Below are 27,310 nucleotides of genomic sequence, written 5' to 3'. Positions count from 1 at the left end.
GCAAATATTTTCACAAAGCTCTGCAAGTCCACATCTCTTCTGTGGGTGCAAGAGAAGGGGCTACCAGAGAATTTAGAAATATCTGAACTGTGCAGTTGACAGCTCTCATGAGCCTGGGGATTCTTCAGATGTGTAAGGTAGACAGGGGTTCTCTCTCACTGGAAGCACAAACTTTTCTGATCCAGAAGTTATATTCTGGATTAATTTAATCTGCCTGTTTTTTCATCAGAATTAGGGCCCTGGGGCCTTTCAGATGAGGGCTGTAAGTTGAATGTGGAGATGTGATTTATCTTGCTTTCCGTGCCAAGTCAGAAAGCCATGTCCTAGTAACTGTCATTTACTGAATGGGCAAATCACCTCCTCTGAAAGGACGTTCCCAGTTTTCCAGGAATGAAGGCTTTCCTTAAAGAAGAAAATACACTTCCTGATCCTCGACTGCATTTTTCCAACAACACCCCAATTACATGCTAAAAAAAACAAGGCAGCTTTCAACCTGACTTCCACGCAGCCCTTTTCACTCCCACAAAAATCAGCACCTTTGAGGGATCACCTTTTCCAACTCCCCTCAGGGTCACGGCCCGGTAACTTACTGAGTAGTATTTCTTCTTGGTTTTATCCACACATTTCCCTTGGAGGCAGATCCTTCCTTTGCCACAGGGGGTTCCCTCGACGGCGGGCAGCTTCTTGGTGAGGCAGACCATCTGTCCCTGGCGCACCACGGCGCACCAGAGACGCGAGCACACGTCCATGCCGGGGCACACCGTGTACTCGGCGCCGAACGCCAGCTTGCACTGCCGGATGGCATCGTACGTCTGCCCCGGCAGCTCCTCGGGGCCCACGATGTGCTTCCTGGGCTGGTCCAGCAGGCAGTTCCCTAAAAGAGCAAGCAGAGCTGTTGTTGAATCCGTTACATATTTTGTTATTTCCCAGTTTTCCCCACAGTGACAGCGAACCGCCTTCGAAGGATGGTGATGTGAAGACTCTGAGGTGAAATCAGGTTTTCGAGGTCAAACTGCTGCCACTGTGTTCTGACCCTGCTGCTGAGCTGCTAATTCCCAGCCTGAGGTGTAAATGAGTTTTACCCAGGTCCTTGTGGCCTTTCAATCCTTTACACAAGACTTGGAGCACATTTTCTGCTATTTATCGGTTTGTGATTTAAGGAGTGAGCAAGACTCATGTAAGCAAGACTCAAAGCAAGTAGAGTTGCCATTTGAGTTTTAAATCAGGATGTCAAAAATAGTAAAGCCTCTAAAGGGATGCCAGAAAAATCAAAAAGCACAGACTTGTAGCCAATGAGGCTAAAAAACCCAAACAAAACAGAACGAAAAATAAGAAATTCTATCAGTCCAAAGGAAAAATATAACTTGTGTATCAAAACTAATGTTGGCACTAAAGCTGGATTGCACTTCTCTTCTAAGGAATGATACTTGGCTGGTTATGGAACTAGTTTGAAAAGGGCTACCCACTTTATCCAAAAATCATAAATAACAGGAAGAAAAAATAGCATGAACCTAAAGATTTGTATATGTGTTTTAGGGTCTGCAGTGGTCATGATTTGTCTGGCACTCTAAAAATGAGAATTCACATTTACATTCTAGGTATCTTCTGATAGCTGTTTTTTTTTTACTACAGAAAACCTCACTTGTTGACATGCAGAACTATTTATTCAGTGTAACCTCTTTTACACTTCATGAAAGGGATATGTGGTCTGGGCAAGCTTCACTCATCCTCAGCCAAAATAACTCACCACAATTTACCTCACTTTGGAATCCACACCAGTGTTCTTCACTTGCATCATGGCTGAAAAAAGCCTATCTATAAACCCCTCACTATTTACACAAAATGGAATGGAATTTCAAGCTATGCCATGGAGTTTAAGCAAACCAAAAACCCCATTTCTCAACAGCTTGAGTTTTCCTTCCAAAACACACACTTACTGCAACTGTTCTGCTCTTCTAAAGACTAATGCCAATTAGCCAAATTAGCCAAAAATTCTTTCTGCATGATGACTTGCAACCAAAAACTCTGTCTTGTTAAATCTGATCCATTTGCTAACCCTGATTTACCCAGCCTTACATTTAATCTGGATTATGCTGAATTTTTATTGCAGACAAGGTGTGCCAAGGCTACCTGTCATGAGATAAAGATAATTAAAAATACCCTGGGGGTTGTTGTAGTGTAAAATATTAGAGACGTGATGAGGAGTAAGAAAGCACCTATCTTTTTCTCCTGGAGTTTCTGGACATAATTTGCAGAAGTTCTGGCAAAAATACACTTTGTAGAAGTAAATAGCAGTGGAAATCCTCCTGGATATACCTTGTGAGGAGGGAGAAAGCCACTGAAATGGGAAGGCAGTGATGGGAAGGCTGATGCATGTCAATATTCAGTATTATACACTGCTTTTGCACCTATGCTGAAATTTATCAAACTCCCAAGTGGAGATGGTTTTCAGTATTTTAAATCACCATAACAACAATTAATTTTGAATGGAAATTCAAATTTAGAGAAAAAGGAGAGAAAAGTCTCATCCTTGCATATACTCATCTGTCAGTCATTTCTGTTAAAACCCAATATATGTGAGTAACAAAGAGGTTTCACAAGCTTACACAGCAAACATAGCATTTTTTCCCCTCCAGAACACAGGGAAATGAGATCCAAACTTCTCCTCAACTAAGGGAAGTTGTGTAATTTCTACAGAGCCAGGTGCTCCAGCTGATCTCACACACTAAATTCAAAACTGAAGATAGTGAAGGCCCCTAAGGATTTCCCACAGGAAAAAAACACTTTATATGGGTAGACTGTAGCAGTGTCTGTGTTTGGACAGGTTGCAGTCAATTGCAGGTGTTTTTACCACCAGCTGGTCCAACCTCCTACTTGCCATGGTCGGAAAGGACAGAGTGGGCCCCTGGTGGGAGGTCAGAGAGGACTTCAATTCTGCATTACATTTCAACATCCAGAGTTTATACATACTGCTATTCCCAGTTTGGTTTTTTTTGTCCTGGGCACCAAAGAACATCTTTGTGCCCTGGAATAGAGCAACATTGTTGGCTGATGACAGTGCTAATTAAGCCATCTCATTATCTCTCTCAATGCCGTGTGTAATACATCTTGGGGGAAAAAAAAGGCAGAACAAGATCTGTGCAGGAAGCAGATAAGCGGGATATAAATTAATTAAAATACAAACAGTCCTTGTTCCAGGTTGCAAAGAGCACTGGGACTGAACACAGTAAGTCCCAAGCAAGCATCCCCCAGCCTGGTGGTTGGCATGACAATAAAGGCAATTAGTACCTTTGGAAAGGCTTTGCTAAAAGCAGATGGATATAAATGTCACTCTCTGGACATGAACCGAGCCTTTTCTTCCTAAATGTCAAACCGTTGTCTGGGGTCATCTCGTGAGTGTAGAACAAATGGTGATATCATGAGAGAGCTGTTTATTGTTCTCAGAGCAGGCCCCGGGAGACAGGGAATCAGCACCTTGATCCTCCCCAGCCCCCTGGCTGACCTTGGACCAGACATTTCTGTTGGGATTTACTCAGCTGACTTCATGGAATGCTGGTGTCTGCAGTGCACTCAGCTGTCAGGTGTCTCACTGCTGAGGAAAAGGAGTTTATGGCATCATTCAGCACCCCTTATGCTGCCGAGGCCATTGATTGTCAAATCGAGTCTCAAAATCATTTGAAGGCAAATCATTGACTGCCATTTCGCCTTAATGGATGATGTTTGTATTCTGTTAGGACAACCCTGTGATTAACTAGGAAATCATACATTTCTACAGAAAAGAAGACTTACTTAGAAAAGGTCTCTGAAGGGCTGATCCATCAAGAAAAGAGATTCCCTAAGTATTATGCATTTGAAATCACACCAATAGCATCAGTAATAAAATTAATTCCCAGAGAACTATGGACCTACTTGATGAGAGGTTCAGATTTTCTATGGATTTAATCATATCAATAACTATTGAAGACCACACTCCTGAGTGATAACTACTCATGAACCGAGGAGAAAACAGTACCTTACACTCTCTGAGAAGCCATTCATGAATGGTGGGAGAGTTACCTCAGCAACTCAAAAAGGAAAGTTCTGTTCATTTGTGAAAATTAAATTGGTAATATTAAATCAATGCCAAAGCAATATGGACCATAAAACAGGACAGTACAGATTAATGGATCTAATAAAACTGAGAGAAAAAATTAAGTCATTCAGAGAAAAATATTTCAGAGAGCACTGAAATCAGCCAGCAAAATATTTTAAAGCAAACCTTTACATTCATCAGACACACCATACTTTTTATCCATAAGCATTTTGGTTACCATAACAACTTGATCCATTCACTCAATTATGTCATTTTTATCTCAGCATTTTGGAATTTGAGTGGTTTGTTTAATAACTGCAGTTGCTTGGGGAGCACAGGGAAGACTTTAAAATTCATTAAAGAGTGAAGTTGAAGACTATGGCTTTTTATTTCTACTTTTGGAAAACAAAATTTTTGTCCTCATTCCCCAAGGGGCAAATGTCATATTTAGCAAATAAGCTGCCATAAAATGTTCTTAAAAAAATATAAAGTCACAGTAGAAAGTACCACGTAGCTGACAGGGGAAGTGATAACACATACCATGGCCATCATCAAAGAATTCTGTGATAGTTGCTGAAGTGCACTTGGACCAGGGTTTTGAAGCATCAATGCTGGTCAGAATGGAGGACATCAGGCGCTTGTCTTCCATGGAGCCAAAGTTCTCCTCACAGAACTTGGAGTCATCATGGGAAAGCCCAAGCAAGTGCCCTGTGGAAATGAAACAAATAAATACAATTATATGACTATCCAGGGCTTACCAGCTGGAGCTCACAGTCATGTGAGGGGAGAGAACTGTGCTCATTTATATTTATTAACAATTGACTTCTTACTGTTTTTCCAAATCACCTTCAGCAAGAAAAACTTTGTGAAAATGTTCTGCAACTGTCTAGAAAGGTGCATCTTTTTACACTGCTAAAATTAGAAGTATTTATGATGCAACTAAACAAAGGGTAGAAGAATGAATGGGAATAAAGCTGAAGAGAGCTGAAGCCTGAATTTAATGCTCAAAATGTTCAACCTAAGCCAGAAGTTGATTAATAAGATGCAGGGCTAAACAGAGAGTGCTTTAACAGTAAGCACAAGACCACCCATCAAAACCACTGCAGAAAAAAAGCCTGATGCCCTGAAAGGGACACAGTCTGCAAGATTTGACCTTTTTTCAGGTAAGTAAAACCACTTTTGTTTGGCAAAACTTCCTATATAAGGCCAGATAGTGCTCTTTCTATGCTGCACTGAGACAATCTCGGGAGATACATGTCAAGTTTCAGTCTGATACAGCACTATGTATAAAGGCTTGCTCTGAAGAGATGACAACAGCTTTGTTTAATTTCAGACAAATGCTGGTGTTGAGCAAAACAATTCACTGCTAAGATGATTTCAAACTGAAGGATTCCTCTGACAAGAGTAACCAAATAATCAGTGAACCACTTCTAACCCACAAAGTGAATTCTCTGGAAGTGGGCTGAGCTTTTAATACATTGTATTTACATTGTATTTACTGATCCAAGACTGCTCACAGTTGTAGAAATTACCTCACTGCAGAACGTTTGTGAAATAAGGCAATGAGGGTCTCTCAGTGGAAAAGGAGTTTAATTTCTAAGTCTTTGCCTTGGTACTAAACAGCCCTGGGTGAATAAAAAAAGCTGGAGCATTGATCCAAAGAGCTTGGCTGAGTAACATCCCATGGCACAGAGCACTGGTTCAGTGTGGGATATGAATGATAGTTGGGTGCACACCAGCAACTCGAGGATGTAATTTTTCAGAGTGCTCAGCATTTTATAGCACTACCCAGAACTCTGTGACATGAAGCTTTCAGTGTTGTAGGGCAGAATTCCAGGTTGTCCCAGCCTCTGGTACCACTCTGCCGCACTTGTAAGATGTAGTTTTGTTCTCTAGACAAATCCCTTACTGCATAACTGTACTTCACTCTTCAGAATTGCTCATTTTCTGCTAAGGAACCATGTAAGTACGTACTTAAACAATACAGTGCACATATTCGTAGGCATGTTAGTGCTTCTGCAGCTTGGGCTGCTCTTGAGTTTCTCTGCTACCTATGACATGTTTCTTTTTTCTCCTTCATAGAGCCAAATAATAAATATCCTTTGGATATGAGGAAGCCTTCAGGTGAATTTCAAGATCTTCACTTTGAGCAGAGAGACTGGTGATTTCTTTGTAACACTGTTGCAGTTTAGCCTCCCTCCTCAGAAAAAAGGACAGCCACTCTGGAGAATTTCAGAGTAAATAAATAAAATAAAATGCTTCTCAGGCCACTGTTCAGCACAGAACATTTTATCCCAAATACTTTGGCAAAAGCAGAGGAATCTGAAACAGGGTCATCTCCTGGAAAGTGTCAGACCACTGAATTCACCTTTAATTAGAGAGCAGCATAACTTCTCTGCTTTACAGTGATAAATGGGGTGAGCTGAGGACACACCTCATTAGCAGCGTCTACTTTGTCATATTAAATCAGGCCATTGTTCCAGTGCATGACAAGAGCTAAGTCACTTACTTGGCAGACTTCAGCTTTTTGGAGGAGAAGCTTCCCAAAGTATTTGTCAATCTCCCCTGTTATGTTCAAAATTTCAAAAATAATTTAAAAAACCCATCATGACAAGGAAAGACGCAGTAAGTAGTGAATAATTTCCAAAATACGTAACTCTGATTGCCAGTATTTAGGCTTCTGGATTTGCCACCAGTGATGTTAGTGAGGATAATAGCATTAAATACATGGATTTTATCTCTCCATACTGATTTGCCAGTTAACTTTACACGTATGCACGTGTCCTGGGGTGACAAACACATTCACTTACAAACATTGTGAATGCAACTCTTGAAGGATTTTATGGAGCTAAAATTACTAATTCTTACCACAACCTAAACTTCTCCCTGTCCTAACTTTGCTTTTTAAGACACTCTGACCAGACTTAGAAGTGATTAAAGCAGATGACAAACTCCCAATGACGCTGAAATCTGGTTTTGCATTTCATTAAAAAGAATCAAAATTCAAAATATCACAGGGCTGTGTAATCTCTAAATACTTCCTGGCTAAGTTTTGCTCTTTTTAACACAGAAGTGAGAACAGCAAAGTCCTTTAACACCTGTCCCCTTCATCCTTTTGCATCCAAAAATTAAGGAAGGGACACGTCCCTTCCTGCTTCAAAAAGTCTCTCCCCACCACCCCTCACATGCATAACCCTGCTGATGTTATTACATGACATTAGAGTGGTTTCTGGCATTTTCTGGGGGGGTGCTTCCCTTCCAAATTGGAAAGGTTGATCCTTCAAATGACCCTGCCTGGAAGCAGAGCTCTGGAGAAAGCAAAGACTCGAGGAATACAAATCTTACAAAGGAGGCTTTTAAAAACAATGCCAATTTTAGCCCCACCCCATTTTGTACGAGTACAAACGTCAAACCAGGCTATTGAAGAAAAAGAAAAGGCTCCCAGCAGCTGTGTAAAATGATGACTGATTGAGAATAGGTTCGTAGATCATCTGCTGCTTTCTACTTAATGAAGCATCTTACTGGTGCTGACAGTTCCCACTGAGTGAAAATGACATAATACAATTTTACCAGCAGGATGGTGTTTAGTTAAGTTATGCTGTAGGAATGCACGAATGGTGAAGGAGACAGATGGAGGGGAAGCAGGTTTTGCCCTCTTGTAGGCAACAAGGAGGTGGCCTGCTTGTAAATTCATCTCCAAAAAGACGAACGACCCAAACAGAGTCACATCCTCCCCTCACAGCTTTCCCTGCTGAAGGCCAACACCTGCTACAGCCCAACAGGAAATAATACCTGCAATGGTTCAAAAATGATGGCTACACCTTGCAGGAACAGGGGTACATCCCTAACACAAGATGGGAATACTTCAGAGAAATGATGACAAGTCAGTTAAAACTTTCATCCTCTCTAAGGATCAGGCCACAAACGCCCTGCAGGGAAAGCAGGAGTGCACCAGGGCTGTGCTGGATGTGTGGTGAAGCAGCTCTCTTATTCCCAGAGTCACAGAGTATCCTGAGCTTGAAGGATCATCCACATCCAGCTCCTGGCCCTGCACAGGACAGCCCCAAGAATCCCACCCTGTGTCTGAGAGCATTGCCCAAATGCTTCTTGAAATCTAGATATCTCTGCTTTTTCTTAATATACAGTTCTAGACTATCTGCAGAGGTTCTCTGAGTGTGAGTATGCACAGTTACTCTATTGTCATACATTTTTCACTGGTATTTCAAGTATTAGAAACAAGAAAACAAAATATCCATAACGTACAGCAAGCCAACTCCAGGTTTTGCTAAAGCACAAAAACCAAGGTGGGTCTCCTGGAAAAAAAACACCAGTCCCTGCTTAGGGACAAGAACTTGGACAGCATGTCAAAGAGCAGCTCTTGCACTCCATCTGACCACAGGAGACATGCAAAGTGACACAGCAGGCTAAAAAACGCTGCAGGCATTGTAATTTGTTTTCTCAGAGAAGCTCAGCTCGGATGAAGCACGTGTTTGCCAGTGAGGTCATGCCTTTCACCTCATTTCCAGTTGGGACAACTGGGGAGCAAAAGAAGGTCAAGAGATTTGCCCCAGGTTACCCCGTGAGTCAGTGGCTCTCACAGGATCAGGGCTCAGGAAGCTCCTAGCTCAACATTCCTTGGGATAATCACCAGCCCAGACCTTCTGCATTAGCCTCCTGCTCTCCCCTTGGCTAAACAAAGATTGCATGTGGGAACTCTGTCAAAATAAAACCCTTTCTTCTGGCATGGGCTGCTTTTCTAACTCATGTGAGTATCTGACTCCTTCTTAAGAACTTCATGCTGATATTACTCAGGAATCCTCTTGAAGTCATGATGGACCTAAGCAACAACAATTAATAAAGCTGGTGGTTTTTTGGATAAACAGAAGCGAATGGAATTACACAAGCTTAAAAGAAAAAATTGCATAGACTATAAAACTGGCCATTCCTCTTTTCTTTTATTCTTGAACTTTCCTTCCAGTTTTCTTTTCTTTGACTGCTATCAGTCACTTATGAAAGAAAAAGGATTAAGAAAAATCACCCTCTCTTTTAAATCTCCAACCCAGAGGCAGTTTTTAGTATTTCTGGCTTAAAAGAGTTCTTCAGACTCAATGAAACAATAGTCTGGAGTGCAGCTTCTTCTCAGGAGTAGACATTAAAAAAAAAGCTCCAATCAGACATTCACCCACCAGCGCTGCAGACTTTACACAAAACAAACCTGTGCTGAGCTGGCTTGCTCTAACACTTGTGGGAGATCACAGACACATCACCCCTGTCAGACAGGCAATTCCCAGACAAGATTCTGCCCCGGCATTGTGGGCCAGGCAATCAGAGACTACTGTGTCCACACAGACTTAAATAATCATTAAAAAGATGTGGCTTTGGAGGTCCACACTGCACTAATTAATGGGACATGTAGAAGAGAAATATTCATTTTAATGAAGAAGCAGGAGATGGTGACACCTATTTCACATCAGGTCAGCTTGGAAGAACTTGTAAAGAACATTATTCACAGCAGCTTACAGTAAATGAATGAACTCTGTGGGAGTACATGGTGCAAGAATGTAAAAATTGCATTGGCTGCTGCACCAAAAGTCTAGCCCCACAAAAACTACACTATTGTACTTGGATTATCCACCTGCCAAGGAGGAAAGCAATCCCTACTTTCCTCTGCAGTCTGGAAGGCTGCAAGCCCAGGCTGAACACTGAACTACTTTTAGGATCATAAAATCAGAGATCGCTTAGGTTGTAAAAGACCATTGAGCACAACCATAAACCTAACACTGCCAAATCTACCACTAAACCATGTCCATAACATGGTTTTTGATAATGACTGTTGTGAAATATTAGGCAAAACACAGAGTTTTACAGTTTGCTTTAAGCACCATGTCTGCTGCAGGTGGAACAATGATATATTTTATATAATGAGTTAATAAAAATATTGCTGGGCAAGACAAGAATTTTTATTCAAAATTTTAACCAGCAATCTTTTAGACAAGTGATATTTTCTTTTTGAGGCATCAGCTTAATTTTCTGCCCCACCTTCAGCTGTTGTGAAGGCTTAGCTTTGTCTGCTCCCCTTTTCTCAAAATCAAAAGGGGGTATGCTCATGAAGGCTTAATTTGAGAGCTTTTGCAAGCAGAAGTTAAGACAGAACTTTGAAAAAAGGTTCAAAGAGGAGGAATCAAGCAATTTTCCTGATGTATGTCAGCAGAGAAGACTTGGATGAGGGTACTCTCTGGTTTTTTCTTTTTGTTTTAAGAAAGCAAATCTTCCTAATTATGATTACCTGGATATTTGCCTAAACTTCATCTATCATGAAGGAAACACAATATGAGACTCACAATCTCCACTGTTTCTCTCATGTGGCTGTGAGACTGTGCCCTTGGCAATGTATCCCTTTTGAAATGAAAGGCTCCAGGAGATTTGTAGCTGTCAGGTCTGAAGCTTGTCTTTATCTGCTTTATCTTGACAGCCTTGAAATCAAAGGGCTGCATGTTCAGCAGAACATGCCAAAGAAAAGATTGCTGTATTTAGTTACTTTCGAGTGTACACAAAATGAGCACATGTGGTAAAACAAGGAGTGGGAGTATTTTTTGACTCTTCTACAGACATCAAAAGACTCCTTTAAGTCTCACACACGTTGTTCTCAGTTTCATCTGTTAGTGAAGAAGTCAAAATCAGAGTTTGCTGTAAGTTAGACGTAGTATTCCTTCCTCAGTGGCCTGCAGCTCAACCACAGCTCAGGCTCTGAATGAACAGCTCCAATGCACTCAGAGTTCGTGGTATTCTGGTGTTTCAGTGAGCCACATAAGCAGAGATTCCAGGAGCAGTATCTCACTTCTAAAATGGCTTTTTTTACAGAAAATGATGCTCTCTGAGACATTTTGCTGATGGTGCTCATGACACTTTTGTCCTCAGTGGTGACAGAGGCCACAGAATGATGCCATGCTGGAAAAGATTTGGTATCAAACTCGTTACTTAATATATGAAGAAAGTTCCTGTTTGTGAGGGTGGTGAGGCCCTGGCACAGAAAAGCTGTGGCTGCCCCATCCCTGGAAGAGTCCAAGGCCAGCTGGAAGCAACCTGGAATAGTGAAAGGTGTCCTTGCTCATTGCAGGGGGTGGAACTGGATCATTTTTATGGCCCCTTCCAACCCAAACCATTCCATGGTTTTCTCGTTTTAGTTTCTGTGCAGCCCCTTGGTTTCAGGCATTACACAGCCCAGCTGTGGAGGATGTTGTGATAACTCCTCATAACCACAGAAAATGATGCTGAGCAGAGACCTTGAAAAGGCATCCTGTGCATCCCTCTGCCCTGGGGTAGGATCAGCATCCTCTGAGCCACAGCTGCTTTAGCCAGCTGGCTCCTGTGAACCTCCAGAATCAGAGCCTCCCCAAGCACTTCAGTCCTGCCCTCAACTGTCCTGCTTAGATGATTTTGGCTAATGCTTAAAGCAAATCTCCCCTGCTGCAATTTCAGGCCATTACCCCTTGTGCTGTCCCAGGTGGACATGGGGAATGATTTATTATGCAAATTTTTGCAGCAATTTTTTAAAACATACTTGAAGGCTGCTTTTATCCCGCCCTTTGGCCTTCCCTCCCCAAAAGTCACATGTGAAAGATAAAAGGAAACTGATGAACAAAGGTTTAATTAGTTCCACGTAGCAATGCTAAAGCTATAGCCTAAAAATAAAATACTTGGAAAGAACATTAGTAAACCATATTACTCGGGAGGACAGAAGGAGTAACTGCATGCCAGAGTGTTTGTGTAACAGAGGAGTAGGAACATTGCAAAAGGTCAAATGAATATTATCACTGAGAAAAAAGGCTGTATTGCCTCTTTTTAAAAATGTTAAGTTTCTCAAGATAGATGGAAAGAACAAAGATACGTATAATTTAAGCTGCTAGACCCATGTAACTCCCACTGAGCTGAACTGGAGCTTAGCCTGCTTGAAGGCTGCAGGAAGGATGCTTTTGTACTTAAGGACTAGATCAAAACTCAGGAGATTCTAGATCAAAACTCAGGTTTAATTCTTGGCTTTCCCTGGGATTCCCTTTGTGATCTGGGGAAATTTCCTATTGATAAAACAAGCAGTAGCTCCACTTAGATCCCCTTGAACTCTTCTAATTTTGTAGATGGCAAACTGTTTAGGGTGGTGGCATGGCTGTGCCAAAGCACAGTGGGACTCTGGCACCAACTTCTGACCATGACTGTACCTCAAAACACAGCACCAGGCTTCATAACATGGATATATCCTGTCACAAAATATTTCCAATGTAATTCCAACTGACTGACTGTACCTGCTGCTGATGCTGGATCATGCTGATCTTCACTTTATAATTCAGCACTGTCAAAGTAACAAATCTCTGATCCAAGAGTCCAGCGTATTAGAGTGCAAATCTCCTTGTTTTTGTTTCCTGATGGTTATTTTAATAAGGGATACATGGAGAACCAATGTAGTGATGCCCTATGAAAAACTTTAAATAGCTGTTGAGATTATGAGCAATCTCAGGTTCCTTAATGCTCTCCTCCACATGTCCCCAAGAGGCAGGGAAGAAAGGAAACATCATTTTTTTCAGACAATAGGCTGCTGATAACAAAGGTTTGGAGAATGCCTACATACTCAGACATACTCAAAGCTCAGACAGCTCTGCAGAGCTGTGGAGGTGTACATGAAGGAGCTGCTAGAAGTAAAAAAAGGCATCCATATGCCACAACATGGTGAGGAACTGATGATTTCAGGCAAGAATCCTGAAATTTTTATTTATTAAAAAATTAATAAATTTTTTATTAATTTATTTTTAAATTAATAAGGGGGTTATTTTTGTGAAAATGAAGCTACTGCTGTCCCAAGTGACAGCAGCATGTCCCCTGCTAGAAAATAACCAGTTATGGATTTACTGTTGGTGGCTGGATGTCTTGGTAGGCTGTGATTTCAAAATAACATTTATGGTATTAGCACTGCTCCCGTGTATTCTGAGGAGAAACTGGATTATCACAGTCAAAGTTACAAGGTTTCTTTATGTTTTTTTGTTGCATTATCCTCTTTTTTTTCCATTTGACATTGGAGACAAGCTACTACTGATTTTCCTACATACAAGCAGGACAAGATTCAGGTCCTACCTTATCAAACTTTATATAAAGATCTCCACCTCTTATTGCCAGCTAATCAGTTGTACCAAGAATTTGGTTGCATCTATTCTGTGCTCTCCTTTACAGGCCTGTGGAGGTTCTGCCTGTTGCTGCTCATTCATTCTCTCCCCCTCAAAAACCACTGGTCAAAATCCATCTATTTTATCTGAAAGAAATAAAACAAACATCTTACACGTGATGTGGCAGAAACCCTGGCAACAGAAGCAGCAGGTTTGTTCTGCAGTGAAGATGCTTTCTGGCCTCCTGTGCACCAACCCAACCTGAGCCCTCGGGCTGTGCATCTTCCTGTTGGGTTGAGATGCAGTTCAGTTTACTTTGGTTGCTTTCCAGAGAAAGAATCTGAGCCTGGAAAATGCTCTTGGATCCTTCAGGGGGGAAGCAAGAGCATTCAGATCCCCTGGAAGTCACAGTAAGGACACTCTGAGGATCAAGTTCATGTTACAGATGCTGCATCTGCTCCCCATGCACAAAACCTGCTGAGAGTGACTCTGCCTCGCTCACCTTGACCTTCCAACTGACAGAATAAAACATCTTGGGCTCAGAGCATCCCCTCTGACTGAGGAACTGAGCCAATATAAAATTAAAGCTACACACTGCCCACAGGACAGGGGGAACGTGGAGATTTCTGGGTTGTAGGAAGAAATCTGGTCTCCAAATCAAATAAAGCAAGGTTTCCCCAAAGTGCTTAACTAAAGGGTATCCATGTCACACTTTTATTTTTCATCCTTTTTTGACCTTTGATTTAATTTAAGTACTCAAGCAATTTTAGCTGTGTTTTCTTCTCAGCTTTTCCCACTTCAGGCCACACACACAAAGATCATTCTGTGACTTGACACCCCTCCTTTCTTAAAAACTTCTGGTGAGGAGGAAAAAAAAAAGAGGATGTTATTTTAAACAGCCTCAAACTAGAGGTTTCGTGTCCATTAGGGTTCTTATTTATTCATTTCAATTCATGCCTTTTTTACATTGAAAATTATAGTTTTTAGAGATTCCTGTAAATGCCTAGGTATGAAAATGGCCTTTCTCCAAAATGTGCTTCTAGGTCACTAAAAATAATTCACTTTTGCTTCTATTTTCTCTGTGTGGAATTCAAGGTAACAATGTGAATGCTTGCTGCTCATCCCTATCTTTACTGATCTGTGTTCTTTCATTTTTAATCTACCTAAAAATGTATTTATTGCTGGTAAAATGGCAGGAAAGACATCACTCTCCTCTTCATGCACCAGATCCACCAACAAGAGTGCTCCTCACCCAACACTGACCCTCAGCAGAGACACCACTTCTGGGTATAAGGGACACAAGCAGTGTCCCCAGCACTCTGGCTTTGAATGACAGGCTAAGCTTGCCATTTAACACATCCCAGCTTTGTGATGGCTCATTCACAGCATCCACATCCACATCCCACGTGAATCTGTCTTTCTGCACTACTGTAGCTCTCTCTAAATGCACTGAATTAGCGATTCCAGAGGACTTTTTCTTTTGTTGTGACGTTATTTCTGCTTTAGGGACTCATCCTGCCACAGTATTTAATGTTTTCATGCAACGCCTGATCCCTTCTTCAGCCACTACTGATGTAATTCCTTTGCAGAGCTGTAAGAGGAGCAGAGTTAGGATCACTTGTCACTGAAGAGTCAGGTCATTTTCCATCCTTGGTGACCTCTGTTTCCTCAGCCACATGTGTAAGGCACTCAGATCTCAGGCTCTACCTGCAAGCTCCTTGAAAATGGAACCACTGCAATGATACTCCCAAAGCAAACTTTACTTTGGTTTGGCACGAGGTACAAGGCAATTCAGCAGCTGGCTCTCTGTGAAAGTTCTCCTTTCCTTGTTATTTCCTTCCAAGAATATTTTTTAAAAAAAGAGAAAAAAAAGAACATTCTCCACTTTCAAATTGCCGCTTACTCCCCAAAGTGAACAGCCCCTATAGCAAATGTATTTCCAGTGAACACGCTTCACTAAACATCAGTAAATTAAACACAAATCAAGATGGCAGCAGTCTCTCTGATGGGACATACCATGACAGAAATAATATCCCAGAACACAAACTTTCTTCTGTCACTAATTCTATCTCAAACCCTTCTGAAGGGTACATGCAAGGCTCCTAATTTAATTGCTGTCCACTGAGGTGGAAACTGAAACGAAGCTAAACCAGTTTTGTGACCAAACCTTTATCACCTAAATACAATTTCACTTATTACAGGATTACATAAAGATGGAATTTCCGTACGCTTACAAAGGTACTAGAATTATGTTGGGGTTTTGCCACAAAAGCTTTTCTCTGCAGATAATACAAGGAAAAAAGCCTCCTAACAGCAGCACATGCAACAAGCTGAAAAATGTGACTTATTTTCCAGTAAATAACTGCATGCAAATTACAACAGATGGGCCAAAAGCTTTCTCAGGAGGGCCATGCATTGACATCTCTGGGCAGTAGCAGCAGCCTTTGAATTTTCACTCCAACTGCTGCTTAGAAAGGCCACTGTCAGGGAGGAAACACCTACTGTGCGCCTTCCCCTGCCTTCTGATCCCTTATTAGTTAACCCTGAAGTGCATATGTACACAGCCCTAATCCCCAGGCGGGGCTCTGGGCCGGGGGAAATCTGGAATTAATTGTGGGGTATTTTGGTTCCTAATGCAGCTGTTGTGAGTGTTTGGCTTGGCAGGGGAACAGAAAAGGCACTGCATACCAATTTCGTGAGCCACTGTAAAAGCTGCGTGGAGGCCGTCGTCTTCAATCACCGCGCAGCTGCGCTCGGGGGAGCAGATGGTCCCAACGTCTGCCATTCCCAGGGTATCACAGGAATGATGCCCACACAAATCCTGCCCGGGAAGGAGAAAAGAAAAATAAAAAATAAAAAAAAATTACAAAAAAAATCATTAAAATGAATTTTTACACCCGGGGTAACAACCGGTTAAAGTCGCCTTTGCCAATATCAGGACCTGGATGAAAATATCAGTGTGAAGTTCCAGCTAAAGATGTTGAAAGCACAGCAAGCCAATCCCTGCTAAGGTCACTGGGAGTATTTTCATGGACTTAAACAGGTTTTGGATACGTTCTGCAGCTAATTGTTCTTAGTTAAATTTGTGTTCCTGTGATGATGCTCACACTGGCATTGAGGTAGGTACCGAAAATATGCTGTGGAAGCATTTCCTCATTGACAATAAAAGCAGAAAATTCTCTTTATTTATGGAAAGTAAACCAAGTAACAGAGAAAGCTTCAGCTTCCTGATCAGTCCTTGAACCAGAGATCACCCTTCTTTTCTGAAGCCAATCCTGTACTCTCACTTAACAGAAATGAGATTGTTACATGTGAAACATCATTCCACAACTCTCAAGTACAATTAATAATGTGTTACCCAATAATATACCAATATATTTAGCAATTCTCAGAGATTGCTGAGAGTCAGGGATATGAGAGAGTGCAAAATCCCAACAACTTAACCACTTCTCACACACATAGATATGGGGTGTCTCCGAAAATCGTGCAGGTAGCATCAGGTTTTGTCTTTCAACTTTGGGCAGGTATTGTGTTTTTATCACCAGCAGCAATTTCTCCATGCTTCTGCTGAAGCAGAGGGAAGAATATTAGTGTGAATGTGCATATATACACATTTTTTGGATGAGAAGAAAAAGCAGGGGACACGCTATTTGGAACACTTCAACATTTCATTGTGGTTGAATGAAATTGTCATTTTCAACACATGACAAATGTTATTATCAAAATTATCAATGAGCACTCTTTCCCCTTCAATTTCAAGGTTCTCTTCTTCCCTTCAGGTCTCTTTCTACAAGGACTTCCTTTTATGAAGCCTTTCATAAGAAATACATCTGAGTAAGACACACCTTGTAGGAGGCTTCAGAGCAGCAGTATTCACTGATTATGACAGGTTAGGCAAACCTGGAAATGCACAGAATTCAAATCCCACTGAAGTCAAGAAAACCACACCGAGTGCACAGATACTGTGACAGTATCTTTAAAAACACAAAAAAAGAAAAAAAAAAGTGTTCCTATCCCAACAAAGACATTTTTCTAGCTAAAAATACAAAGCAGTATTACATATATGGAGCAGAAATTTCAGGCTCAGTTCTGGCTTTCAGGAAACTATCAATGGGACAAGAAGACAGAGTCTTAAGTTCAATGTTTAGGTTGGACATTAGGAAGAATTTCTTCACAGAGAGGGTGATTAGATATTGGAAGGGGGTGCCCAGTGAGGTGGTGGAGTCACTGTCCCCGGAGGCATTTAAAGAAAGACTGGATGTGGCACTCAGTGCCATGGTCTAGCACAAGGTGATGGTCACTCATAGACTGCATTTCAGAGGTCACTTCCAACATAATTGATCCTGTGATTCTGTGATAGGGCAATGTGACCTGAAGCCACACAAGCAGCTGAACTGACATTCTTACTCAAGTACTGAAAAGCACATAAATCAGACAGAAAGCAGCAAAACAGAATAAACTGCATTAATTAAGGCTTTGTCTCTGCATGCAGAGACATGCCACTCAGTCTTTTCTTGTATTTGGGTGTCATTATTACACAGGTGCTGGCATCAGTGCTGCTCCCAGCGTGGGCACAATGGTATCAGCACCCAGATGCCTCATGCCAGTCAGGATTTACTCCCATTCGCCCACAAGAAGCAGCTATGCTGGGAATTTACACCAGCATGCACAGTTGGACTTCACAATGATTCACCAGGTTGGATGGTGACAAATATAACTAAAAAAATATCGTTTTTCTAAGCAGGCAATCTTGTAATCTGATGGGATGTGTGGAGCATGGAACATTAGGGCAGAGATGTTACCATAACCTCAGCATTTCAAAAGCTGTGCACAGGATTGCATTACAATGCCTTCCCTAGACATCAGGGCTGTACCAGAGGCTGGTCCTAGAAAATCCCACAGCAGGAAAGACATGATTCTGCAAACTGCTCATATGTAAAATCACCCAGCTCCTCCAATTCCCCAAGGACAGCTGGCAAACAGGTGTCCTCAGATGCTGTGGGACCAGCCATCCCCAGAAAGGAGAAGAGTGCCCACCTGGGGTCAGAAAGTGGTGGGCAGTGCTACAGCAGAGCCCTGGTCCCTCAGCAGCCCTGTGGCCACCTCTCTACCCAGCAGTCGGTGTGGGAGTCCTGCAGCGGCTGCCAAATCCCAGCTGGGAAGCAGCAGAGGGGCTTGTAAAGGATTCTGGAAACAAGGACAGGAAATATTTCCTGGCATCAGCTCCTTTGTAAGAAGCTGTTATGGGGATGTCTGTGGGTTGTCCATCTGCTGCTAGAGCAGGGCATGCCATGGCTGTGCTTCGAGCAGAGCATGGATTGAGCATCCTGGTTTTCCCTGCCAATTCCAGCCCTCGGTGACTGCCTGAGGATGCCCATAGGCAGCTAAGGCTGACATTGTCAGTAATCATTGAGGCAGATTACTGAGTGCTCCTCTATGTTTTCAATGTCTCATTCACTTTTTCACTTCTGCCTGTGCATGATTTGAACTGGAATACATTTCTATTCATAGTATATGCCAAAAACTGCAGCCTATCAAGTGGCATCTCTGAGACAAATATTCTGGAAAGCTTGCTGTTGGGTCAATTCACCAATACCAGCTTCCAAACAGCTTGACTTCAAGTGATGCTACTGAAAATCATGCCTGCTTATCCATCAAACACTGGCTATGGATTATTCATTACAAGAATCAATAGTTATATTTGTTTTTTGCTTTCCTGGGCAGTCCTGGAAAGCAGTCTACTACTTTCATGAAGTAAACTTTCTGGGAGTAAGTAGAAAGTTTTATTTCCCTGGAAAATATTCTAATTTTTTGTTAAAAACAGGCTTCAATGTAATGACACAACCTTAAAAAAATCTGTGTGGGTAACCTCAACTATACTCCAGCTAAAGCGTGAGGAAAGAGGGGACTCGTGATAAATAAAATCAGTTTCCAATGATTACTTCACACTGGGTTTTTTTGCTTCTATTAGAAAGTTAATCAGCTGCTCAGATCTGGATGCTCAATTGCCTTGAAACAGTGGAAGAAGCTTTAAAGACTGTTTTTTGATATTTCTGAAGAAGGAAAGCAGCCTGGCCCTTGATCTGCTTTACAGTCATTTCAAAACAGAAGAATGCCAAGGAAATGCATTTGCTATGCAGAAGGCAAGAGATGTTAAGCTTTGGCAAAGGAATGGCTTAGTGAAACTAAGCTGTACGTCACAAGTCTAGTAGTTAATCAGACAGCTCATTAGAGGCTTCATTTCTTGGCATTCTAAATCCATCAGGAGCAGCTGGCTGGCTGCCATGTATACATGGCCTTGTTGTGAGGGGAGATAACTGTCACCATGTCCTGCCTGGAGCAGAGAGTTTATTTCACCTGAAATGTCTTCTACAGTAGGTTTCAGAACAAGAATAAGCTGTTTAGTGAAACCTGGTATTGGGTCAGAGCCCGCTGACCAGGTACAAAACATGATGTGAGCACCAACATGGACAGTTTGGTGGGATTTAAGGGCAGAAGAACGTGTCCTCAGGTCTTTTGAGTTACCTACTCCTCACAGAGCTTGCAGTTTGGGATCCTGTGGGCCCCAAAGTGCCACAGTTCCAGAGTCTGTCTAGGCTCTTTGCTTATTGGGGTTGAGATGTTTTGTGTTTCTCCACCTCTGCCCCTGAGGCAGGCCAAACCTACAGAGCTTCTCAGATCAGAATGAGAGGAATCCACAGGACGAGGCTTTGTACCAGGCCAAGCTGCGCATCACCTTCTTGTAAATCACAGCTAAAACCTTTGCAGCTCTGTTCACTTGTTCTTCTGGTGAAGCTCATCAGATAAAACCTTTTCCCAGTCAGAATGTGATCCAGCTACAAATTCCTTCCAGGGATGAGGCCAACTAGAAGCAGATTTTTTAGGAGAGCACTGTATGGTCTACACCAGGCTCCTGCTGTGCACACAGGGAGCTGTGGTTCCTCCAGGAGCAGCCCCTGAGCCTGAAGTTTCTCTAGCCCTGGCTGCAGCTGAAGTGCGGTCAGTGAAAGAACCCAATTTTAGGTCCCTACTGCTCATCCTTCTTCTTTCCCACGGAACAGCCTGTGGTAAATCCCAGAAACAGCCTCCTCTCCGTGCTTGAGGAACCCAGACCACCTTGCTCCAAGCGCTGCGCTCCACTCAGCAGCTTCAGGTCACGATTCCTCTCGTTCTCACCATATGAATTACTCACTAAACAGCGACAGACCTTTGGTCAGAGGGGTGGAAAGTTTCCTTAACACCTGGAACAGCTTACGACCTCCTGTTTAAGGACCTCTCCTGGGAGGTGGGCAATACAGACCTACAATCCCTCAAGCAGAGGAAGGAATTAAGCACGACTTTCCGACTTCCTGCAGCAGCGCTCCCGCCGCAGGCCTGGGCAGGGAGGGTGGGGTGAGGTGGTGTTAGGAACACACACATCCACCCTCCCCTCAGCTCCTCTGCAAAGTGGGTGAACTTTCATTGATGTCACAGCAATGTGGAATGGCACTCGTGGTTTAAAAAAAAAAAATAATGCTCATGTGAGCAGAAAGGTGAGGAAAGACTCACTGGGTTACTGCTCTGTCCTCCCCAAGCCACATTTTGAGAGGGTGGCCAAAGCCTGGTTACCTTCTGAGGAAAACCACACTGGTGGTATCTGCCACATCTACCAAAACAAAACCCAAACGTATTTCCCCAGCAGTTTAGCTTATAAATTGAGGTAATTTGCTTTGGGGTTCATATGATAAATATGAGCCCGAGGCTTGAGCATTTGAAAAAAAACCAAAACACACAGCAGAGTTACGCAAACTACAGGTTATTTAAAAATATTGACAAAATGCACATAAAGCATTTGGATTCTGCATGGGGAAGAGAAGTTTCAGTTATGAAACTGGTGACTGATGACTGAGTAAAAATGTGTGATTTAACCTGCCTAAGCCACAGCTCCTTTTTGGAAAACTCCACACCATCTCTCCAGATCGGAGCAAATTAAACTTCTCCTTTATCAGTTATGTCCCACTTCGTTTTTCCCTAGGGACATTCAAATGTATTAGATGTGCAAAAAACACTGTGAAACTGGTATACACATCACACTACGATTTCTTCAGAGTAATAATAAGTAGCAATGAAATCTATTCTATTGACCATTGGTACAGTGACTTGTTTTACTACTAGGGGATAATAACTGTTGGAAGATGATAACAGAGAAAAGAAAAAAAAAAAAAAAAGAGAAAGAAGTAGAGCCAAAGTAAGCATGTGCTCCATGAAATGAAATTATCATCTACAGAGCTGAGATAATACAAAGCTTGCTGTTAAATTTCAACAGCACTGCCAGATGGACAGTTAAACTAAATCAAACACACCAGCCCCATATAATTACTGTGTAGAAAAAGGCAGGACAGTGGCCTTTGGCTCTAGCATGAACTCTCTGCTCGAGCCAGGCATGATGGTACTATCACAGATGATGCTAACAAGCACTTAGGAAAGGATTTTTTCTTGCTCCTAATGTCTGTATCTACTGTGAGAAACATCTATTTTAATCTTCAGATGATTCAGAACTTGGGGGAAAGGAAGAGAGCTGGATTTTGTCCAAATGCATTCAATAGTTCACTTGAAATTTAACTAAGGGCCACTAATGAAATAGATTGGATGAATTCTAGAGGATAATTGCAGAGCAGGCTGGACCTCAGAAAAAGAACAGTGTGAGTTCAACTGCAGTTTGCAAGTCCCATCTAATCTGTTTCGCTATTGTGACAAATAATCTGGCAAGTGTTTTGTTGAACCCATAAAAATCTGAAGATAATCTGCTTCCAGCTTCTGCAAACTGTTCACTATAAAAAAGGCTGAAACAGAATAAACTCTAAATTTGCTGTTGACTTCACTGCCACTGAGAACAAGTGATGAAACACCAAATTCTAAATTTGCTGTTGGCTTCTCTGCCATGGACAACAAGCGATCTAACCTCCAGGGAAAGAGGGCTTTGCAAGCTCTTCCTCCTGCTGACCACACAGCCGCTCCTCTATGGGGTGCAGGACTCACCTGGCCACCAGAATTGCATCCTTGCACCACCATATTCCATGGAGCATGCTCTAGGACTCATGAGGCCCAAAGATTTACAGCTGATGTCAAGGACTCAACCACAAAGTAGCCCAACAGCAGGGAACCCACGTACTCTCTAAGGCTCTTATGGTCAAGCTGCCTTGAGGAAATTTAGAAATATCAGAAAATTTCAGGTTTTCTTACTGTCCAGTCAGACCTCTGTCATGCTTCGTCCTGCTCCTCATGGGTGAAAATGAGAGATTGGGACCCCTAGGAAAATACATTTCTCATTATCAGATTTAAGTTATCACTGTGGAACCCAACTAAATTTCTGCAATATTTAGTGACAGATAATATCTGTGTCTACTGAAGGTTTTCACAACGGCCAGACATGTAATTCTAGTGCATCTTGCATTTACAGAGTAAACACAGGACCCACTGCAGCTAATGGACCTTGCCATCACTGATAAGCAACACAAAGCCTAAGAACAGCTTTAAGATGTTGCCTGTATAACCCCAAACTGAATTCATGTTCATACTGATTTACTATGATCTGCAGGATAATTGTTTCAAAGCCCTTATCCAATTAAAAACAGATTATGACCAGCAGTTAGTGGCTGTTTTAACACAGAATCAGTGAATTTCCTTCTAAATTTTTTTACATGGGAAGTACTTCCTAGTATGAATGATGATGATGACAGCCATGATTTGAACTTATATAATATAATGTGAACTACTGCTAATTTAATAAGAAAGGAAAGCTGCCAATGCACTCTCAGTCTATCAATGGTTACTAATTTATCTTTAAAGAAGAAGAGACAACCAAAGAGGACGAAGAAACACTGCTGAATTCTGTCAGGATTCTTCCTTTATAAGGACCCCAAATAAAGCCCTCTTTTGGTGTAATGTCAGTCTGGAACAAAGATAATTATTATATTAGGGATTTGTATGGCACCAGCCATGCACAATGCAGATTCTATCTACACAAAACCAATTCCATACAGCTGAGTCCATGCATTCAGCTGACAAACGATCTGCAAATATTATTCTGCTGACAGAGACTCGAAGCTCAAGGTGGCCTCAGTTAGTAAACAACGATGGAAAATGTACCTCACACGTTTGCCCAATGCCTGAAGCCCAAGGCACTTAGAAAGAGACATCTGGATGTTCAACAATCAGCATGACGATATTCAGAGCCCATCAAAACACGCAGCCACGGCTCGGCGTCTTGTAGCTTAGCAACCAACTTCACCCATCCAAAACAGAGTTGTAAAAGTGGTGTTCTCCTGCCAACTGCTGCCACTCTCATTGAAAAGCTAAACTGGAAAAAATCTCTCCTTTAGTTCAAAGTGGGGCTGTTTTCCCCAGGAAACATCTCCACTGCTTTTTCATCCTTTAACCCTTTTCGTGTTTACATTCCACAGGCAGCAAATAGATTCATGTTGACATTTCAAGGGTAAGCATATAAAAATCGTGTGGGCTCACACAAACTCTCTGCAAAGAACATCATGAACACATGTAGCAAGAAACTCCAGCCTGGTTCTTAATTCAGTCAAACATGCCAAACAATGTCCGTGTGCATAGAGCAAAGCATTAAAGCAGATTAAGTTGTCCTGAACTGCATTGAGCAGCTAATCCCACAGTTCAACCTGTTAAAATGTAAACCAAGAAAACACAAGGCTGTGCTCTTTTTTCTTTTTTTTTCTCATGGAGCAGCCCTGAGAAGCAACATTTGCATCTTAAGAGTGGAAGGAAACCCTAGGAATTGTGGTGATTTGTTTATTCTGTGCACTACTTACATCCCAGAGAGGTAATTCTATGCATTGCTCATGAGTCTTTGAAAGTGGATTACTGATTAGCAGCTCCCTCTTATTCTGGCAGGAAGGAGTCCATGCAAAGAATTACAGCTAAGCATCTGTAAAGCAACTGCACTTTAAAGTCACATCCTATCTCAATCCAAATTAACTTAATAATTGATGTTAAGGTTCACTGCCGCCACCCTAAGTGTTTCTGAATTGTCATATAGCCCAGAAAAATAAGTGGGAATAGCGGCAGAGAGAAAAACTCTCCAGAGAGAAGTGATGGGTTCTGGCCCAGGCTCAATAAGGCATTAGAGAAGATGTTTACAGCAAACCCAAAAACATCCTGACCCAGTCTAGGCAGCCTGCTTTCATTCAGGTTATAGTGATAAAAAAATGAAAGCTTGCAAATTGCACTGATGGGCTTTAAACTGCAGAAAAGAGCTCCTGTTGTACAAGTGATGCCTGACACAGAACCTAATGTTTCAACTATTTACAGCTATAAAAGCAAGCCAGGCGCTTTTTTCCCCCCTTCTGGAGCAACTCCTTCCACAAACCATCCAAAGCATCCTTTTTGGCAGGCTCCTACGATGTAGCAAAGCCGGAGAACTCAAATGAACGGAAAGTCATGCAGTTATTTTTTTTCGTACTTGGGGAAAGGGAAAAAAAGAAAACACCAATCCCAAACCGCCGAAGGGATATTCTTACAGAACTTCATTGCATAAACTCGGCCACATGTCTACCAGAGCAATGTCCCTTAACGACCTCTGGCAACGTAATTAATCAACAGCCCAGCGTGGAGCAACAAGGCACGGCTCTGCATGGGCAACACAAGCAGGTCCAACCCGCAGCGGATCAGGGGACAACCCGCTCGGGGACAAGCCGGGGACTGCAGCCCCTTGCCACCAGCCCAGCTCGCTCAGCCGGTGCAGCTCTGTTTACCCGCGGTCTGCATTTACGTCCTACACTTGAACCGCAAGTGCTGCTGGCTTCCAGTGCGGTGGAGCTATTCCTGCTGGAAATAGCGTCCCGATGTGCTCCACAAGCAAGACGTCTGTACTCTTAAGGCGCTCTCCGCCACTTTCACTAGCAGGTTTGTTTGGGGACTAATTTAGGCTGGGAAGTGCTATCAGCCCTTCCCAACTGGACCACCTCTGCGGAGAGAGGAGCCGGGTGCTAAGCATCTCACGGGGACGGACAGGACAAAGTCATTAGTCAAGCAGAGGGACATAAGGCTGAGTCCCACCATCAAAGTTCCCACTGCTGTACCCACAGCGGAGGTGACAGCGCAGGGCAGGGGACACACAGGGGACGCTGCCACCCTTGGTGTGGGTGCCGGTCCCTGAGATGCCCGGCGGACGAGCGGGATGCGTGTGCGGGCAGGCAACCAGTGGGCAAAGCCGAGCAGGGTGGCCGGAGCTCCAGCAGCCTGGCCGGAGATCCAGCAGGGTGGCCGGAGCTCCAGCAGCCTGGCCACGCCACGCTCGAGGGACACCTGGTCGCTGTCACGGCCACGCCTAGGGCCAGGGCCATGCATACCTCGCGGGTGAAGAGGATGGCGGCGTCGTAGTGCTCCTCGTGGTCATCGTCGAGGCGGTTGTGCTGGTGCTGCCACTTGCAGAAGTTCTTGAGCGTGGTGGCGGCGTTCCTGTTGACCTCCAGCCCCTTCTCCTTGTCGCCCAGCGCCACCACCTTCACCACGGCCAGCCGCACGTGGTTCTCCAGGCTGGCGTGCGCGTAGAGCCGGGAGGCGATGGAGGCCAGGGTGAGCAGGTAGTGCTGCAGCCCCTTCCCGTACTTGCGCACCATGGAGGCGTCGGCCACCAGCAGCAGCTCCACCTGCCGGGCCCGGGACACGGAGCGCCGCCGCCGCCGCGGCCGCCCGTCCCCGCCCGCCGGCGCGGCGGGGTCCCGGGTCTCGCAGCTGGTTCGGGCCGGCACGGTCTCGAAGCTGAAGCGCTCCCTGCGGAAGACGTGAGGGGCGCGGGCCGGGCCCTCGCCGTAGATCCGCGCCGCGGCCTCTCCCCGCGGAGCGCGGCGCGCCGGCCGCACGGTGTAGCGGGAGCGGCCCACGGCGAAGAAGCCGTCGAGGCCGCCGCAGAGGTTGAAGACGGCGAGCGAGCGGGGGCTGCCGTCCACCGTGCCGCGGTAGTGGCAGCGCGGCCCGTCGCGCTCCAGGTCGAGCAGGAAGCGCTGTCCCCCGGCGTAGAGCACGTAGCCCGCCCTGCCGCCCCCCGCGTAGGTCGGGTCGAGGCGCCGCACGGCCCCGCGGGGCGGCCCGGGGGCGGGGGGCCGGGCGGGCGGCGCGCCGGGCTCGGCAGGTGCGGGCGGCGCGGCGCGGCCGGCACGGGCGGCCAGCAGCAGCCACAGCAGCGCCGGCAGCATCCTGGCCTCGGCGCGGGGCAGCGGGGAGGCGGTAGTGGTAATTGTGGTGGTGATAATAATGATGGTAATAACGGGAGACGGCGGTGGAAGGAGCCGGCCGGCGGAGCGCGGCGGCGTAGTTAAGGGATGGGGAGAAAAGGAGAGGTGCGGGGAAGGAGAGGAAAAAGAAAAAGGATCACAAAAAAAAAAAAAAAAAGAAAAAAAAAAGAAAAAAAGAAAAAAAGAAGGAAACGAAGTTCTCCCTCTCGAAGTCAAGTGTGAGTGAGAGAGAAAAAAATGTCAACAAAAGCCGCTCGCGTGTGAACTTTGTGTTTCTCTGCAGGGAAGAGCCGGGAGCACATGGAAGGGGAGAGAGAGAGAGAGAGAGGGTAAAAAAAAAAAAAAATCCCAAATCGCTGCTGCCGGAGAGGCGAAGTGAGGAGAGAGGAAAAGGAGGAGAGACGGCTCGGAGCCGGCAAGTAGAGAAGTTTGAGCACTTCCCACTCCTCTTCCACTTCTCTGCTGTAGTCACCGGATCATCACCAGCAGCAGCAGCAGCAGCAGGGGCAGGTCTGCTGCGACTCGGCACTTTCTCGGGCTCCAGTGGGCTCCTTTCCTTCTTTTGCCCTCTTTTGTTTTGAAGAGAAGGAGGAGAAGGGGAGAAAAGAAATTCAGGCACCCAAAACCGCCTCGATCGTCTCCGGTGAGATGGTTAAAAAGGAAAAAAAAAAAAAAAAAAAAAAAAAAAAAAAAAAAAAAAAAGCCCAAGAATCGGAAAACGTCCTGGATTTCTGTAAAAGCCCCCTCCCTGTATCTTTCCTGTTGTTGTTGTTGTTGTTATCCCCAGTCTGTCGATGTGAACAAGAGGAGAAGGGAGAGAAATGTGAAGATGAGAGGAGGTGGAA

General features: G+C 43.9%; 1 protein-coding gene across 1 annotated transcript in view; it reads right to left on the bottom strand.

Moving 5' to 3' along the window:
* The window catches only part of ADAMTS5 (ADAM metallopeptidase with thrombospondin type 1 motif 5), a 36,094-nt gene extending 9,357 nt beyond the window's left edge, over positions 1-26,737 (bottom strand). Inside the window, exons 1-4 of the mRNA XM_058859217.1 lie at positions 25,581-26,737; positions 15,913-16,045; positions 4,613-4,780; positions 591-874 (exon numbers count right to left, since the gene is read on the bottom strand). Of these exons, the coding sequence (XP_058715200.1) occupies positions 591-874; positions 4,613-4,780; positions 15,913-16,045; positions 25,581-26,426 (1,431 nt within the window). The 5' untranslated portion in view covers positions 26,427-26,737. The remainder of the gene's footprint in view (positions 1-590; positions 875-4,612; positions 4,781-15,912; positions 16,046-25,580) is intronic.
* Positions 26,738-27,310: the final 573 nt, after the last annotated feature.

Source organism: Poecile atricapillus, chromosome 1, assembly GCF_030490865.1.
Source record: "Poecile atricapillus isolate bPoeAtr1 chromosome 1, bPoeAtr1.hap1, whole genome shotgun sequence".
Taxonomy (NCBI): Eukaryota; Metazoa; Chordata; class Aves; order Passeriformes; family Paridae; genus Poecile; species Poecile atricapillus.
The sequence above is the reverse complement of the archived record's forward strand: the minus strand, read 5'-3'. Positions and strand labels throughout refer to the sequence as shown.